Source organism: Protopterus annectens, chromosome 8.part0 (assembly GCF_019279795.1).
Source record: "Protopterus annectens isolate FY-2018-M chromosome 8.part0, PAN1.0, whole genome shotgun sequence".
NCBI lineage: Eukaryota > Metazoa > Chordata > Ceratodontiformes > Protopteridae > Protopterus > Protopterus annectens.
The window spans coordinates 975177369-975197802 of NC_056741.1; the positions used below are offsets into that span (position 1 = coordinate 975177369).

The 20434-nt window shown below is 37.0% G+C and overlaps 1 protein-coding gene across 1 annotated transcript in view; it reads left to right on the plus strand.

The window, feature by feature from the left end:
• Positions 1–20434, plus strand: part of IGLON5 (IgLON family member 5) — a 1615534-nt gene that overhangs the window by 109700 nt on the left and 1485400 nt on the right. Inside the window, exon 4 of the mRNA XM_044079340.1 lies at positions 19607–19685. Within this exon, the coding sequence (XP_043935275.1) occupies positions 19607–19685 (79 nt within the window). The remainder of the gene's footprint in view (positions 1–19606; positions 19686–20434) is intronic.

A 20434-nucleotide genomic window follows, 5' to 3' on the forward strand; every position in this document is an offset into this window, starting at 1 on the left:
GGGTCCCCAGGTCCCTAATTACTTCTTCCGTACTTAATGGATTACCACCTATGTGGTAATTTGTGGGCACTTTGTTTTTGCCAAGGGGGATGACTATACACTTTTTGGCATTTAGCTTGAGGCCAAGGCTCTGGCACCAGTTGTCTGTTTCTATGAGGCCCTTTTGGAGGATGCTTGTGTCTGCTGGAGAGTCAATTATAGCACCCAGTTTGCAGTCATCTGCGAACTTGGTCAGCCACAGTCCTTCCGTGTTGGCCTGTACCTCCGAGAAATATATACCGAACAGGAGACGTCCCAGGACTGAGCCTTGTGGGACACCATTTGTAACTGGTTTGGAGTCTGACATGGCTCCAGCAATTCTAACCATGTGGGTTCTGTCCTTGAGCCAGTTTGCAACCCATCTAGTGACATAGGGGTTTATATTTAAGCTGGTGAGCTTATCTATAATGCCCAAGTGGGGTATTGTATCGAAGGCGTTTCCGAGGTCCAGGTAGGCTGTGTGGACCACCTTCCCCTCGTCAATGGCCTTGGTGACTGTTTCAAAGAAATCAACCAAGTTTAAAAGTCAGGATCTGCCCTTAACAAAGCCAAACTGGGTAGGATCCAGTGTCTGTAGGTCCCGAATATCTTTTTTTATGAGGTCCATGATGATTCTCTCCATAGCTTTGCAGAACAAGCTAGTCAGGCTTATGGGGCAATAGTTTCCAGGATCCATTGAGGCACCACCTTTGTGGAGAGGGACCACTGTTGCTGTATGCCACTCTTTGGGTACATATCCTGTGGTAAGGCTGAGATTGAACAGTAGTTTTATGTTTGGGTTTAGCTCTTCTTGGAGTTCATGTAGAATGCAGCCCGGGACACTGGTCCCATTGATGCTGTGTTTTTTGCTTTGGAGAGGGTGGCTCTTACCTGAGCATCTGAGATGTCAGGGGCAGCACTCTGCTGGGATAGTTATTTGCCCTTTGCTGGGGGGGGGAGTTTGCGCTGAACCTGTCAGCTAGGATGTTGGCAATGTCTGTGGGTTCGGTGTTTTTTTTTTTGTCATTTTGGACTAATTCTGAGCATATCTGGGAATTACCACCCAGGTTCCTAACATAATTAAAGAAAGCCTTGTGATTATCCTTAGTGTCCTGTGCAATTTTTCTCTTGAAGCTGGCCTTAGACAATTTTATGAGTGCCTGGAGTTTTTTGCTAATACTGATCAGAGATGCCTTCCCTTTTTGGGATTTTGCTCTATCATGTAGTAGCTTCCTCCTTCTATTGTATAGTTTATTTATGGCTGTGGTCCACCAGACAGGACGTCTGCCTTTGGAGGACTGGGTCTTGGTTTTATTTGGGATTGCATGATCCATGCATTCCTGAAGGTGTTCATAGAATGCGTTTATAAAGGATTCTGCGGTCTGGGCCGTATTTTCCACAGGCCCGGGGGCTTTGAAGGATTCCACCTCGGTTTTGAGGAGTGTGAAATTTGCTTTAGAGAAGTTTTTCACTGTGGTTTTCTGGGCAGGGGGTGTGGTCGGGATGTGAATATCCAGTGAGATTATATGGAATGGGTGGGGGTGACAGTCATCTCAAAACTCTATGATTATAATAAGGAGAAGGTAATTGAGAGTGATGAATGGATTAGTGAATTTTTGAAGTAGAAAATGCAGATGAAGCTCTGAACATTGGTACCGAAGAAGCTTAAATGACTTGCAGAGAAGGTAGTAGGGATAACAACAGCCTACAGTAAGAAGCCACCACTAAGATGACCATAACTAACTGATGGATACAAGAAACACTAAATGTTGCCTTCTCTGGGAAAATGCTATTGCAAGAATGGAAAGAAACTTCTTGCTGTGTGTTACAAACATACCAAACATACTTCTTTCTTGTCATCTATCTAATTTAGCAGTGCTGTGGCATATTTTAGCAATGGATGGAGGGAAAAGTGTATGACCTTGCCATATCTCATGGTAGTCAAGGCCATTCTATTCCCTGCCAAAGTAAATTGTCTTTGAAGGTGATGCATATGAATGTCATTGTGAAGTATAGAGTGAGGTACTTATACTGACATAATTTTCAAGCCACCCTTGTAGTTTGAGAGTTAGGGACATTCATTCTTTGTGGATGCCTGATATAAATATTCCTGTCCTGTGGTAAGCTGCAATGAATAATGTAATGAGCATTCCAGTATAAATCCTCTAAACTGACTGCTTAGCTTCACCAGACATACAACACAAAGCTCCCCCATAATTGCTGACAGGTGCCTACTGAGGCTTCTTGACTTAATTCCTTAGCTTCTGATATGAAGAATTTGCTCATAAATTCAAGCAAGTCTCACTAAAGCTGTGGGAAAGATTAATATTAAGGATCTGTCATGCTTACCACAATGAAAACTGCAATATGTTCACCATACTAGAAGATAAAAGAGAGATGTCCTTCCCCCATAATATAAGTTAATGAGCATTTCCATTTATTGACATATCTCATCATAATGGAGGCACTTAGAATTTTTACAAACCATTAACTATATAACTTTTACAGATATTACTCAGTCATTTATTCTCAGTTTGAATTACCCATTTGATGTCACATAAAGCCCTGATGGTCACAGCTATTCTTGTAGTCGAATGGCTTGCCATATCACCTCTTTGTTGAACTGTCCACTATCACCTGCAGTGCATTTACCCACTGCCTGATACACCAGGTGTAGTATCAGCTCAGGAAAGGGAAGGAAGGATAAAAAATGGGGGGGGGATTGCACAGTGACCATCCTCAAGGCTTGGAATTGCCTTTTGCCATTCCTCTTCTCTGTCCATGGCAATATCCTTGATATAACTATTCTTGTCATTCTTAATTATATGGGTGAATCTGCTTACTTTTCTTTTTTACTTCAATATTTCCATTTTATTTTATATTATGTATACAGATAACAATGAGAACATAATATAAACAATATAAGTACCATGCAAATAATATCTGATAAACTACATGACTAAACTTTTTAAAAGTAATATAAAAATATGTATGTATAATACTATCTTTAAACAAGCACTTCACAGATGCCTTCACCCACAAACAAAGCAAATATGCCAGGAACTGCAGGAAAGCCAAGTAAAAGTGCCAGTAGTGAATGACCATGAAGATTTAAACTGAGGGCCTGTTTGCTCCTCATTTTGCCAAGCTAAGAGTCTTGATTTGTCAGTCATGATGCCTAACCAAGTTTCTGGATGTCCCTCTTCCCATTTAAGATGCTTTTATTTGATCATTCCACAACCACAGCAGTTCCCTCCCCCTTTTACAAAATGTGCTTCCCTAATAATAATAATAATAATAAGGAAATAGTTCAGTAGCAGCAGGGCTTGTCCAGATTCTTTCTTGATAATTACCACTATAAAGTAAATGAATCCTAATTACCAGTTAAAAAAAGACTTAACCCAGAGGTTCTTGGCGTACCATCTACCCAACATCACCAAAGTATCCACCAAGTTTTTCGACCTTAGTGTTAACTAATCTAATACACAATGCATTCAGCTAAATCAATTAAATCAAATAGTTCACTGTATACCCCAGCAGTTTTTTTTTCATTTAGTAACAGCATAATATGTGAACTAGTTGAAACACAATGATGAAAAACAGCAAACTTGTGTTTACTTAAATTTGCGCCATCCATGTTACTCCCAGACTGTGTGGCACTATTATGAGAGGTTTCACTGCTTAAAGGTAGCTGGGGAAAATTAACACTAACTACGTTAATGCCATTGCTAGCAACAGTGCCTTATCCTGACTGCATTGGTAATTGCTCTTATCGTCTTCTAAATCAAAAAGCCTCAACCTGCTCTCTTCATTAAAAGCATCCATAAATAACTGCAAGTAATCAGCAGTTTGTTGGAAATACTCCTTTGTAACTGATTGTTTCCACTTGTTTCCCTACTTGTAGAAGCTGAAATTAATGCATCATTCTCAATGGATAGAGTTGGGTCTTTCCTCTCTCTCCACTCTGCTGTCTTTGGGGGCAGAACTTCATCAGCTATTTCAGTATTTCTTGCTTGCCAGCATCCTTTTTTTGCATTAGATTGAGCCAGTTCTGCCAAACATGTATTACTTTATACCTTTAAAAAAGTTCTGTTGATGAATGATATGATTCAGTATTACATCACTGCTAACAGTTACAGAAGGATGTGTCAAAACAAAATTTCTTCAAAAAAAGAGAAAGACAAGGTCATTTTTAGACCCCTATGTCATAGGCACTGTAACCATTTTGGTACAAAATAACTTTAAAGCTTACAATTTTATTCAAGTGGAAATAACTAATGAACATATTTCACTGAGAAGGATTTAACTTGGTGGTTTAATCTGGTGGATATACTATTGGATTTAAAACTGTTTGGTCAGAGTTTAACCTTTGCAATTTTGTTTCTAAACAATTCTAATATTAACAGCCTAGATCTGATATTTAAGAGAAAAGTGTTTATAGCCCATGACTTCTGAAAAACTAGCAGAAACTTATTTCAAACCTTGGAGTACTTGAAGTTGACCAAGAGGTATTATAATTTAAACAATAAGGAAATAATTTTGCTTCAGAAAATCACACGTGATAAGAATATTAGATTAATGAAACCTGATATATGGGTATGGATTGGTGATTATAGATTGGGTTGATTAAGTTTATAGGTTGAACAACATATTAATGGAACCAGATCAATCTAAACAAGTGTTAAAAATGAAATTAATGTGGCATATCTTGCATTTGATCTATTTTTATGTGATCTACATATTAGTAACAAAACTTATGGTGATTTGTATTGTTTCTTGAAGCTGGAACATAGAGTAGCTATTATTTTTGCTTTACCTAACAGCCACTCGATTGTCTGCCACCATCTTTAACACCCATAGCTTTGACAGCAGGATCTGACACTAAACCTCTAGCTAAATTAATTGACAGAAAAATTAAAAATATATAAAATAGTACAAAACATCAAGTAAAAGATTCATGGAACTTTTTGAATAATATAAATAATGAAGAATTTAATGTTGGCATTATGTTTATGATAGCTAACGTTAAAAATGTATTTTCAGTAATAACACAGAAAACATGAATGGAATGCTTTATTGAAAATATAGCTGACTTTAGGAAACTTTCTACCACAGACCTGAAGTTGATTGAGATGTTCATGGAATTAGTACTCTAATAATTGTATTTATTTTGAAGATTAATATTTTATATGGGTCAATGGGGTAGCATTGGGGGTGACGTGTTGCAATTTTGTGAATTTAGTTTTGATGTGGTGGGAGAACAACTTTGTTTTTAGCATTTCTTTTAAAACAAAATGGAAAATTGACCTGCATTTTGGGGCAGTGTATTTATTTTATTGAATGGAAACAATAAAGAATTGAATGAATTTTGTAGGTATGTTAACCACACTATTGAATTCATAACTTTAACCCATTCAATTTCTAATGTAGGTGTAATTTTTTTAGATTTTTATTTGTATAATGAATTATTTAATAATTGTTTTCAGTCCAAAATTTACTAAATCCACCTTTAGGAATTCCTGTTTGCATTATAAAAGTTGCCATCCCTATTTTCAAAAAAAATAGTTTAATTAATGGGCAACCAGTTCGAACTTCCAGATTACTTTCTGAGGAAAATATTTTTCTTAGCAAAATATATTTCATACAAAGTATGTTAGGTGAGCAGGGATATCCAGAGAATTTATTGAAGATTATGGCTTAAATTAGCGATACAATTAAGGAAGACCAATTATCCATCTATTTTGAATAAGAACAAAAATGTTGGATGGGCAGGTGATAAATGTGCTGTTGAAGTTATAAATACCAAAGATCCAGGTAAATTTAAAATTTAGGTAAATTTAACAATGTTATGGTAACAAATCGTACATTGGATTAACATCACTTGAAGGATATTAAAGATAAACATTGGTATGTTACTAAAGCTTTTAATATACCAGATTATATTATGGAGAACAAACCTGTAAACTGTTATATAAATGATCTACCAATTTAAGGGAAAATTATCAAAGTGTGAGCAAGTTCAGAAAAATGAATATCTTTGGCCGGGGTGGGGTTAACAACCACAAAAAAATGTGATCAGTGTGCATAATGGCCATAGATTTATGTCAGTCAAATAGGAAATAACAACATTATCACTAAAATACCAAAGAGTAGAGGAGATGACAAAACTGTGGGACAAAAATGGTGACTTACTTGAAATGTTGCATTGGTTGTTCTACCTTCTATGTGGTTAAGACTAAATAAAGTCTTAGAGTACATATTTACCAACATTGTTACAGTATCCATAAGAAAAATATGGTTAGTGCTTTATGTAGGCATGCACAAAAGTCTACTGCTTTCATTTTTGATAATTGACAGGATAATTCTTGATGAGAGAGGAGATGACTGACAAAATATTCTTGAAACCTTAAGTTTAAATGACAACATAAATATAACATGCGCTTTAAAGCTAATAGTAGATGAGTATTTAAAAAAGGTGGGATGGGGAAGCAAATGAAAAATAAGAGCAGCTTCTGCAATGTAAACGAAATCAAGGTTTTTAATTAAACAGATGAATAATTGATTTATGACTTTGTATTGTACATGTCTGTTACTTGAGTCATGTGATGGGAAAGTTAATGAAATATACATTGTACTCACTGTCGTGGCTTTGATGAAGTCTAAAATAGAGACAAAGGCACTCAATGTGACATTTTTACCTGTAAGTGTGGTGATTCCAGGAGGGACAATTGTATACTTTTTGGTTATTTTCATTTGCTTTTGCAGTTTTACAGTTTTGTGTTGTCAAAAAGAAAGAGAAAAAGAGGGATTTTCCTCTTTTCCTGAAGAGAATCAAGATTCTGAATCTGAACTGGAAGTTTCAGGGATCAATTCTGGGTTTTGTTGACAGATTTCTGATTCAGACTCTGAGGAGAGGTCAGTTTCTCATCGTCCCTGTAGAGGTTTTCCGTTCTCTATTTCTGTGACTGTTGCTAGAATTTCCCAGTGTTTTCAGTGGGAGAACACAGAGGTTTCATAGTTCCTATGAGCTGTTGCAGAAGGATTTTCCAGAATGTATAACCATTCCTCCTGTCCTTTTTGCATTTGAGGATGTGTACCTTACTGCCTACAGTTTTCCTGATAATCAAAAAGCTGTCCCTAAAAAGGCAGGTAGTATGTATAAAGTTCCTCAGTTTTCTAAATGTTTATACACTATTACCAAACATGACCTAGCAGCTGAAGCTTTACTTGATCCATCTGCTGCTAAGCATTTAGTTAATTCCAATCCTACTCTTTCTAGTAAAAATGGGAAACTTACAGATAGGCATGGGAAAAAGTATATACATCTGCAAATGATTTTCAGAATTTTACATTGTCAAGTCTCATATGATCACCCTTGTTCTGACAGATTGTGAACATATGAGGACAATTTTATCTACAATTTCTTATTATGAAGAAAAATCTGCTTTAAATAACTATGTAGTTTCTTCCATTGCACAGATCACTACTTGTTTGCAGAGTGTGTGTATGTGTGTGTGTATGTGTGTGTGTGTGTGTGTGTGTGTGTGTGTGTGTGTGTGTGTGTGTGTGTGTGTGCGTGTGTCTGTGCGTGTGTCTGCGTGTGTGTGTGCGTGTGTCTGCGTGTGTGTGTGCGTGTGTCTGCGTGTGTGTGTGTGTGTGTGTGTGTGTGTGTGTGTGTGTGTGTGTGTGTGTGTGTGTGTGTGTGTGTGTGTGTGTGTGTGTGTGTGTGTGTGTGTGTGTGTGTGTGTGTGTGTGTGTGTGTGTGTGTGTGTGTGTGAGAGTGTGTGCGTGTGTGTCTGTGTGAGTGTGTGCGTGTGTGTGTGCATGTGTGTGTGCGTGCGTGCACGCGTGTGTGTGCGTGTGTGCGGTGCGTGTGTGTGCGTGTGTCCGTGTGCACATGCACATGCGTGTGCATGTGTATGTGCGTGTGTATGTGCGTGTGTATGTGAGTGTGAGTGTGAGTGTGAGTGGTGTGTGTGTGCGTGCATGCGTGTGTGTGTGTGCGTGTGTGCGTGTGTGTGTGCGTGGTGTGTGTGTGTGTGTGTGTGTGTGTGTGTGTGTGTGTGTGTGTGTGTGTGTGTGTGTGTGTGTGTGTGTGTGTGTGTGTGTGTGTGTGTGTGTGGTGTGTGTGTGTGTGTGTGTGTGTGTGTGTGTGTGTGTGTGTGTGTGTGTGTGTGTGTGTGTGTGTGTGTGTGTGTGTGTGTGTGTGTGTGTGTGTGTGTGTGTGTGTGTGTGTGTGATCTCAATGATTTTTTTATTCTCCTTTTCAAAATTGTCCAAAGGATTTTCTTTCCCCTCATCTAATTTTGTCAAATTACAGAATAAGCAGTGTCACCAAATTCAGGTAAACAGATGTTTGAGAAGTGGCAAGGGGGTTCCAAAAAGAAGTCTTAAACCTCCTAAAACCAAGAACAGTCCAACAAGTCTGAATGTCTCATCAAGAGAACTTGTGAATCCCTCCCATTTTGGCCCATTTTCTCTTCCAGAAAGTCTGTATTTCCATTTTTATCTTTGTCAGGAGAGAAATATTTTGGTGGAGACAACGGATGTCCTTAAATACAGGTCTCCCCTTCTCCTTTCCTGCTCCAAATTGCCAAGTCACCCAGATGCTTTGGACTTTGCTTAGAAAACAGTCTCAGGAGATATACAAGTGCAGAGGGTGTGGGACACCAAGGACAGATTCAAGCACATAAATATCAAGGAGAAGCTTGCGCTGATCAAAGCACTCAACTCTCTGAACCCTCTTTGGTCCACGAGACCTCTGCAAGTGGTTACAGACAATACCACAGTCGTGTCATACATCAACAAGCAAGGCGGAGCCAGGTCATACAGACTAACCACGTCAGCTTGGAATATACTCTGACAACATAGTTTTACTCTACAGGCATTCTACATTCTGTCAGAGCAAAACTTTGTGCAGACAAGGTGAACAGATCAGGACAAACCATCACAAATGGAAACTTAGAACAGGGCATCTTCCAAGATTGATCCATGTCTGTGGAGTTCCTCAAGTAGACCTCTTTGTCTCCTCTCTGAACAACCAACAGGCAAAATTCTGTTCCAAGACTCTATGCAAGAAAGCCTGAAAGGCAAATATCTTTTCTTTTCTTTAGAACAGAATGTTCATGAATAACTTTCCACCTTTTCCACTAATATCCAGGATACTTCTGAAAATTCAGAAGGAATTCCCCAATATCAGTGGGGCGACTCCCTTTTGGGCCAGGAAGCTATGGTTCTCCCTTCATTTGGACAGTCAAGAGGCAATCACACAAGCTTCCTCACAGACTAGATCTATTCATATAAGAACAGGGGTGTCTGATACACCCTAACATCAATCATCTTTAACTGATTGCCTGGATCATAGGGTCTTAATTCCTTTGAGGATGTGGAGCAGTTACTAATGGAAGAAAGAAAGCCTGTACTATATAATCATATATCAGCAAATGGAAAAAGTTTTCTAGTTGGTGCCAGCAACATAACCATCACCTATTCAGGGCTAGTTGTTCTCTGGTTTTAAAATGTTTGTCTGAGTTACTATAATATGGCCTTTCTTATTCCTCTATCAAAGTTCATTTATGATCTATTTCAGTATGTCTGCCTGTGGATCCTCCTCTTTTAAGCCAGTCATATGTCAAAATGTTCTTGAAAGGGGTTTTGCATAAACAACTTTCAAGTAAGCTTGTGGCCCCTCCTTGGGATCTTCATTTTATTCTTATAGAAGCTAACACTTGCTCCATTTGGACCAGCTAATCTAGCAGACTTGAGATTCTTAACATGGAAAACAGGTTTACTGATTGCTCTGACCATTGCAAAATGGGTACCTGAGTTGGCTGCTCGTATAGTGAGTCAACCCTACCTCATTTTCCATAGGGACAGGGTTTCAGTGAGAACTATTCCTTTTATATACCTATAGTGGTATCTGGGTTTACTTTAAGAAATACTTTCCATCTTCCCATTATCTTTCCAGAAAGCATTGCAGTGCATATGGAGTGATTTCTCAAAAATTGAGACCAGGCCAGCCCTCTCCCAGAAGCCCACATCTGTTCCATGGGAAACTCAAGAAAGTATAAAATGGATTTTGCACTTATAAGCTATATGGCATTGTTTTTGTGGAATTGAGTTAAATGTAGAAGGATAACAGTCAAAAAGGATATATCTGACTGCACATAAGTAGTTAAAAAGAATAATATATGAACCAAAATTTTAGTTAAGTATTTGTGTGTCTGCATTGTATAGTGGTCTCTTGAGGAGATTTTAAGTAATACTCTGATATGCAGAGGAGGTTTAGTTACTTTTCTGTGGCTAAGAGAAGCTCACTGAGACAGAGTCTGAGACCCCATGGTACATACCTCTCAACCTGTTAATGCAAGAAATCTCTTCAAAGCCTAAAATAATGGGGGGACAAAGGCCCAAAAATAGAGACAGATTTTAAATATTGCTCTTAAAAACTTAGAAAGCTGCTAGAATAACAGGATTTGTGTTAGCATGTATTTTATGAAAGATATGAAGTCTGAAACTCAAATATATATCATTATTTGGTCATTATTTAATGCCTTCAGTCCTCCATGATTTCTGGAAAACCACAGATTTTATGAGGAGCAGATCAATTATCTGAGGCAAAAATCTGGACATTCTGCAAATATCCATACAATTGAAAGGTACGCCATGGTATAATGCAATTGGTTAAGTTAATGGGATTAAGGAAAGTGAAAATGTCTGATGTTAGCTCATTGTGTTATTAAAATCAGTCAAACAAAAGGTCCCTTCTCTATGCTGCAAGTGCAGTGAAACAAGTTAGGCAACTCAGGCATGAGAAGCTACAATGTTTCTGAATAAGTCTGATAATTATTGCGAGATATTCATTTTTTCAAATAATCACATTATTTGTCAAGTTTAGTAACCAGAACTAAGAGCTGCTTAATTGTGTAACAAAAGTCAGATGCACTGCAACATAAACATTTGAGAATATTCAGTATAGTAGCTAGTCACACCTGTCGTTTCAGTTAGAGAGGGAATGGACTGCACTGCTTTGAGAACCATTTGAGATCCAATGAAAAGCTGTGATATGATTTGCGGATGGTGACAAAGTACAATACAAACACACACACACACACACACACACACACACACACACACACACACACACACACACACACACACACACATGCAGAAACACAAACACACACAGAGATAAAAGTATCTCATACATACATATATGCATACATAAATATACAAATACACACATAGACACACCATACCTCTCAACCTGTTAGAGCAAGAAATCTGGACAAAGCCATGAATAAAACTGGAACAAGGATGCAAAAATGGGGACAATTTTTAATTATTGGTCTTCCAAACTTAGAAAGTTGATAGAATAACAGGATTTGCTTTCGCATACATTTTCTGAAGGATATGAAGTGCGAAACTGAAATATATTTTATTATTTTCTAAATTTAATTATTAATAATTTGCTACTAATTTGCCAGAACACCACAATTTTATGAAAAACATACCAAAAACATAAAGCCCAAATCTGGACATTCTGCAAAAATCTGTACAGTTGAAAGGTATGAGATACATACATTTTCAAAAACACGCACACAAAATCACCCACATACATGGACACACATGCACACGTACACACTCAAATGCATGCACACATACAAACACACATATAAGTAGATGTGGCAAAAGAATGAACAGATATGGAGTCAAGGCTGATCAATTATTTTAAACTCAAGATGACTGATTATTTTTAACACAATGAAGAAGAACCTCATTTGAGATATAGAAGTTAGGTAAATCAGTGCAGGAGCTACTGAAACTGAGATACATTTTAAATGAGACTAAGAAAAATAGCTAAAACTAAAGCCAGTGAAGCTGACAGTGAAACTAACACCCAGACAATACAAAGTTGTGATTCTTTAAAGCTGAAAATAGAAAGAAATGCTCTCAAAGAATACATTCTCACATGAAAATGAATATTATAGGATGTCAGGGACAAACAGAAGTATGAACAAAAATTAACTGAGCTTGCCTTTTTCCCTCAGTTTTACTACATTATTGGAACAGGAAATCTTATTCATTGTCCAGTATTGAGAAAAACAACTTCAGGTATTGACATGTAAATTTTGAGGTTCTACTACATCTGTTTGCATGTAATTTGCTCACTGCCACTTGCCCGAAAAGGGAAGTGTTCTAGGTCCTACTAACTCAGTCTCCTGTAACTTCTTAACCCTCCCAGCAGCCTATCCTACAAAACTGCATAGCCGTGACAGAACCCTAACTAACCCTAAAACACCCTCCTTGATTCTTGTACCTAACCCTAAAACCACCTTTCCCAAAACACCCTTCTTAATTCTTGCTACCTAATCCTAAAACAACCTTCACTCTCTGTAAACCTAAAATCCCTATTCCAGTCCCTAACTCTAAGACTCCGTTCCGGCTCTCTAAGATTCCCTTTCCTCTCCTGAAACCTAAAACACCATCTTTGCTCCCTTGCCGTAAAACTCCCTTTCCACTCCCTAAAATCCACACTCTAGCTCCACAGACCTAACACCCTCTTTGTGACCTTTACCCCAGTTTCCACTCCCTCCCCCATTCCTCTTCCTCACCATGACTGCTGCACTTACCTCACTCAAATTCTAATAATATGTTTGGTTAGGCTTTGTCAGCTCCTTGCTTTTGAACCCTTATTTGATTCTGAGCATGAGGCAAGTGTCACCCTACCTAAGCTTTAAGGCATTCAAGGCCCTGGCTTTCAGACGATAGATAGTCTTTGTATGATTGGGACTCAAGGATTTGTAGAAACTCCCATTTTGTACTTCTTTCTATTGTTTTGCATAATCAGTTTAGTATAGCAAAGTTAAAGAAGCATAGACAAGCAAGCAAATGAAATACATGACATTCTTTTTCCAGTGTAAGTAACTTTTGCGACAAGCAGAATTATTACAATCTTATTTTAGTTGCACTCTAACATGTGAATCAGTACATTCTCCTTTAAATTGTAATCAAGTCAGAGAAAACATTAGTTGTTTAAGAGAAAAATGAAAGTGTGGCATATAATTATATAAGGAATACTGAAATAAATTCATGTTGACAAATAATGATATGAAAAATGTCAGCAATTTGTCGTGCCTCCATTTTGAGCTCAGAAGGGCTTCTCTTCACAGCCTTTCTGGGTGGATGACAGCTGTATATGAGTTTCATTGTATTTGGGAAGATAATGATTTAGGTATTATAGGATTATGCAAATCCTGCATGTTTAGGGACTCGATGCCTTGACAGTGCCTTCATTTTTGCTTTCTAAGAGAGGACACTAATAAGTCAAGTAATTATAATATAAATGAACTTGGGAATAATATAGTACATAGACATTTGCAAAATAACAGGAGATAAGAATGACTAGCTTAAATACTGTTCAATTCCATTTGTCTAACTCTAACTTCTAATTTTAATGCCAAACCAATTATTTATTACTGCAAGTTTATTTTTTTCCGTTAAACTATTCATTATGTCACAGCTAAATCAGAGTCTAAATATTAACTACTTATCGTATTAAGAATGCCTTTTTCATGCACTGTATTCTGCTTCCTTCCCTCCAGACTCCTGCTGTTTTCATATTGTCCTCAAAAACTTTTACTAAAGTACACCTTTCTGTCAAGTTTGGGCCATCATTGTTCCTGCCTGCTTTTATCATCCCTCTCCTTTCTTGTCTGTCCTTCATAGAATTTAATCTCAGGTTGCTTAACATTTTATAAACTAATAAAGTTGATAAATCATTTCTGTTAACCTTTGTAGAACTGCATACATTGCTTAGCCTTATTGTGCTTTTACGCTAGGAATATAATCATAACTGCGCTTGTTGCACTAAACAAGGTCTTAGCAGTTAGTTCAGTTCATTATTTTTAATTACTTACTTAATTCATTCATTCATTTGACAAATATCTCTTTGCACAGTGTACAGTTGTATATTTTTCCTGAAGTTTTATCACATCATTTGGCTATTTTAGTGCAAGTCAATTAACATTCAAGAACTATGGAGTTCTAGGCAGAGATTAGAGACAACAAAGGCAAAAATGTTCTTTGCCACCAAGAGCAGTAGAGCAGTCTCTTATATATGTTTTAGAGTGTCCTCTTTGTGCTTCTAGAAAAAAAAAGGTGTTGAATTGTTTCTATTATATTATTTGTTGCATAATGTGATTCTTGATTTTACAAGTAATAAAGTTCCTCGACATGTGATTTACAGCTTCTTCTGCACTACAGTGATAGATCAAAGAATGTCTCATTTATTAAGAGAAATTTGTTCAAGCATGATGTTTTACAACTTAGAGTGGATGTCCCTGTCATTGGTATGGATATACAGTATTACTGATATGGATGTAGACAGGCTTCTACTGCTTTATAAATGGGAGGGATTGTGATATTTTCCTTTGATCACTATATGATTTTATATGCCACACAACTCATAATATCTTTTTCATTTTTTTTTTTTTTGCCTCAGACAAATTCTTTGCTTTAAATGGCTAAAATGGCACATTTCGTGTCAAAAGTATGACTGGAGTAAATAGAAATGCACACACAATAACACATATATTGATATATAATGCAAAACTGATAACAAAAGAAAACCTAAAGCTTAGATCCTTGCAACTTCTGTAAAACAGAAATAATAAGTATTACAACTGCCGAAATGTCTAATTTAGGGAGAACATTTTTATACTAAAGCTCTCATTTTGCCTGCTTTCTCAGTGAATTTCAACAGGTTTGAAGTTCCCCATGCTTTGATCATTTGAGGCTTGTTTAAATACAATAACAAATTTATGAAGTAGGGAATGATAAATCCTTTCAACTCCTTGGGAAAAAAATGGTGCACATCTTTCAGGGAAAGGCTGGTAATAATGACACACAAACGTGTCTGGTTATAGCTGTAGATTAGTCAAAACAGTCATTATAATTTACTGATTAATATTGTCAGCGTTAGGGAGTAAACAGCCATGTGTGTATGCATAATATGGCCAGCAGTGATTAGAGTGATTAGTGGAGGTATTGCAGGTGTCAGTATACCATGAGTACAGAAAGCTTCAGTAACAGGGACTTGATTGTTATTATTTCTGGAACCATTGTTTACAGATGTGACCGTGCATTGAAATGACTACTAACTAAATGCAAACATATTGCCTGGCTCCACCTCACTCAATAGTCCCTAATTTGGTAAGTAATTAGGTCATTTGCAGTGTTTCCTCCTTTTGCAAATATTATGTCTACATTTCCTTGTATAAGAGCGGACACCTTACTGAAAGGTACAGAAACGTCACTGTTTGCATGCCTGTTACATAGTATAATTATTGCATGCAATCTATTTTGTTCACTGAAAGCCACATACTTTATTTATTTTTTTTTGCCCCCTACATCTTCCTTATTGCACTTCCATTCATGGTCTGCCAGCTTTCAACTACCACAACTACCCCCTTTGTTTCTGCTAGCTGATCATGGCATCCTCGGGGGGGTCTCACATTCCACATTTTTTTTTTTTTTTTTGCAATGCCCATTAATGAAATCTGAGTTGACTGGGCCATGGTCAGATTTATCTTTCTATATCACAAGAACAGCTAGATGGGCATGTATTTTAATGGTTTAATGTAGTTCTCATGCCTTCCTTGAGTGTATACACAACTACTCAAGCTTGTTGCATCTCTTCTAGCCAGTCATATTTCAGAGGAGAGCACTTTCCGTTGTGTGGAAAAAAAATTACCATACAACGTTACATCACTGCATATGCTAATGTATGGTGTCTTGAGGAGATGTCATGCCTTCATTAATTTTTCTGCCTTTTTACTGTAATAGTATTTGGTGAGGCTATATGTGTACATATAGTGCACCAGAGACAGTACCCGTACTGTGAGAGTGACACATAAATTCTAACAGCTATTAAGTTTCTTTTTTTTTTCATGGTACACAGACTTAATGAAGGAGAGGAATCTTTTTTACGCCAATAAACGAATTAATCAGAACAGAATGTATCTCTGAAGGGCTACATCTCTTTTAACAGGCCATTTGTATTTAACAATGTTATGATTTTTTGAAATAATTTTCACTATTCACAGAAAGAGGTATGAAGTGTAGCTTATTTCCTGGAATAAACTATGAAAGCATTTCAAAAACTAAATGATAAACTGAAATGATTAGTTGGTGGATTTAACTGTGTCATTGCATATTGTTTTAGCTTATCCCTTAAGTCTGCTCTATATCCAGGTTTGGGAAGAAAATATTAAAAAAGTATATTTTACCAACCAAGCACAGTAGTTTGTCATTTCTACGGGCCAATTTTCCAACATGCCTGCAGAATAATTTGTAATGACACATACACATATTGATGGAATTGGATGTACCTCATTTTAGTGGATTTGTTTTATCACAATGTCCTACATAATTACAGAAAAGATTGGTATAGCTTAGTAAAAAGTGATGCCTGTTTCAAAAGCTTTTTCTAAGAAAGAATCTTAAAAATACTTAATGGCTGTTATTCATACCTCTTGACCTGCTGACATTGAAAATAGGAAAAAAATGGTCCTGAAATGTAAGTATGTCTGCCAATCTGGACATGTAATTTTCATGACATTTGAACTCGAAATAGCATGTTTAGCTATACCAGCTAACAGTATAGATATGGGCTACAACTCAGAAAAACGTCTAAGAAACAGAGTGACAAAAATCATAGAAAATGCAATCACATTATCAGAGACGCTATAAAATCTTTAGACATTAATGAACTGTATTGCCAAATTCTACCATGTAAGGTTACTTAAAAGGGAAGTGTAAAATGTGCATCTCTTTTTAATTAATCATGTCACTAATATGTCGGTCACTTACAGTGGTTTTCTATCCGGACAACAGCTTCAAAATTTCATGTTGTGAGAGGGATTAGGGAAATATTATGAAGAGGTGATTCAAGCCTGAAAATAGAGGTGCACCTCCAAAAATAGGTATATTATGTGCAGCGTAACTCGGGCCTAAAAAACAAGAATGCCCCTCTAAAACAGAGCACAGGTGAGAAGTCTGCTGTTACTGAATTTAAAAACACTTCCATAAAATGCATTCACTTCTTGTGCGTGTCAAGGAAGATATAAAATGAACGAACATGAAAGGTGCTACACATCTTACAGATCTAACAGATCTATAATAAATGTATTACATAAACTGATGTCAGTGTCCTAACTGTGCAATGTGTGTTTGAACCAGCCATACTTGTACATTAAGATGAAGGAGTTACGTGTCTTTGTTTCTCTAGCAGGTTTGTGATACACTGCAAAAAAACAATTACTAGATTTTGCTTATTACCAGGGAAATGAAGAGGGCAATTGTCATGTGGTTGATGTCTGTGTTCACAATTCACCTTATGGGATGGACTCCTTGACTGGCTGTATAGTGCTGTAATCATTGAGAGATGCTAACAGTCAAAGTCTGAATTATAACCTTTTCACCCTTTGCTTTAGCATGATAAATATTGCAACAATAGGAAGGACTGATAATACACATGACTGTTAAGTATTTTCTGTGAGGTCTTCCATTTTGCAACAGGAATTGGCCTGTGAGGTGACAGGGTAGCAAGCATGGCCTGCTATTGTTGACATTTACAGTTATGCCAAAAATCAGGGACAGATCAATAATTTAGTCCTGTTTGCAGAATAGGCAATATATGTGCCAACTTGCTCTAACTCCTTTAAAGTGTTTTGCGGGGAGGATTTAGCCTCATACACCCAACTCAATGTACCTTGGAGTGGAGAGGAGTGGGTGGTACTCCAAGTTGCTCACAATTTCAGACTATATATGTATATATATTTATATATGGGTCTAACTATAGTCGAGTAGCCTAAATGTTGACTTTGGAAATATCGACCTCAAAAGTTCAACAAAACAAATGTTGGCCTGGTAGTACATATCCTCTAATAAAGCACCTTGAAGCGTGCAATTTTTCCATCAAATAATACAAATAACTTTGGAGGGGAGCAAGCCTCTATGCACTCCCTTCCATCTGGGAGGGCAGCACTCATCTTGCTAATTGTGTATACTAACTCCCAGACTGCAGAATCATCTGGGAAAGGGAATATTCCCCTACTCATGGCTTGTCATTCTTCAACACTTGTTGACCATCTGTGTATTTCAACCAAATGCGGTCGATTTAACAGATGTTGACCAACAAGGATTTTCAGGAAATGCAGGACTTTTGTCTCTCTCTCTCTCTCTCTCTCTGTGTACATGTCTATATATATATATATATATATATATATATATATATATATATATATATATATAGACACACACACACACACACACACACACACACACACACACACACACACACACACACACACACACACACACACATTATTCACATTTACAGTATAACAGTATATCTGGACTACAGATTTAAAGTGCGTTCCTCATTATAGATTAAGGCACCTAGGTAGGGGTGACTTTCAACTGCTATGGTACTAGTATCACTCCTCAATTAAATGAGATGGTAGAGGGTAGGAAATCCAGACGGGCAATAAAATGAGACGGTAGAGGGTAGGAACTCCAGACAGGCAATTCTTCCACTAAAGACAATTTGATTAATTCATGTTCTCGTTATTAATGAGGGTTGAAACTGTAAGGCTTCATAAATATGTGTGCTCCTGCATAACAGTCCAGTTTTGCAAACAAGGCTTTTAAAACGTTTTTTGAACATCAGCTGTTTTCCTGCTCCTTGTAGTATTAATGTCAGTCTGAAAGAGGGATAGATGTTTTTGGTGAGATTTGAGTGCAGCACTCTGTTAGATTATTAGAATCAATGCTGATTTACTTTTAATTGTGAGCAAGTTTGTTAATAATTAAGCGCTTTCAGGGCTTACACGATTTACGTATTAGAAGTAAATATAAATGGCTATCAGACTCCTCGCTTTTGTTGCTTCTCTTTAGCAAATCACAAAAAGAAGTTAGAGCATTTGTATTTAGTGTTGTATATAAACATGAACAAAATAACTGAGCTATCTGAGATGCAAATCAACTTGTACCACAAGGCAATTACACCTAAGTTATATTTATGCCACTTTGATGAATATTGATGATCAGACCAGCATCCTCTCTCTCAGACATGCTCATTTATTCTGTCTTTATTACAGCATTTACTGCCATTCTTTTGAAATATTTGCTGTAATATTTATAGTCTGATTTAAGGTATAAAGATCACTGGTTTTCAAATATAAATATGGAACACTACAGTGGATAAAATATATCTTACATACAGGTACTGCTTTCACAAACTAGTAGAATGAAACTGCTGCTTTTTGTGGTTGAAAAGTATCTTTAATAGTACTATGAAAGGTGTCCTGACGCACATGCGTGCGTGTACGAAGTCACACACACACACACACACACACACACACACACACACACACACACACACACACACACACACACACACACACACACAATTGTTTTGTAAACTGGATTTCTTTGAAGTGTGCTAGCATTTCCTGCCTCTGATGTGTGCATGTGAAATGTTATTCTTCAATAATCCTAATCTTTCTCTCCATCTCTCCTTCAGGGTTTCTGGTACGGACTCTGGACTTCATTCAGCCTCCTGACAATATCACAGTATGCCAAGGAGATAATGCTACCCTCAGGTAGGTCTCTTCCTTCTGCTGCTTGTAATAAGTGTGATATAAATGGAGCTTGAAATAAAAGATAGTGTAGTGACTGTTAAGTTCACATGGCATTACTTTGTTCTTCTGGAACTTTGCTACATAATGCAGTTTAGTGCTTGTATTTGTCATTAATGGATTTATTTGCAATGAAGCTTTGGACTGCGTTTGTAAAATTTTACTGGGATTTTATTTGCGTACTACTTAAACTTTTGCTAGCTATATCTGTAGCATTAATGTTGAAATACATGAGACTGAGCTTTCACTGCAGAAAAAAAACACAAACTGTTCAAAAATATATTTATTTTTCCCATCTTGATTGCTGTTTTAGCCCTATGTGACTTTATGACTAACCATTTGAAATATCAGGACCCACTAGTCCTGAAACATGGAAACCGAATATCTGAAAGATTAGACTAACATAACATATATCAAGTATGGGAAACCATTTCTTGGAATATTCCCATTTCTCTGAGGTATAGCAATCTTAGAGTTGGTATATATTACTTCAGGGGGTGTGGGAGGCTTGCCCCCCACATGGGGTTGTGTAGGAGGGGAAATGGCCTCCCTGCAATAAGACGTTTTAAGGAGAAGAGAGATTTTTGAGATCCCCTCTTCTGTGTTTTTGGTCTTTTATTTTTTCTGCTTGTCAGTACTCAGCATTTTGAGTGCCGACATTTCAAATAGGAGACAATTTGATGGATTTCTTTCAGGTCTGATATAAAGACATC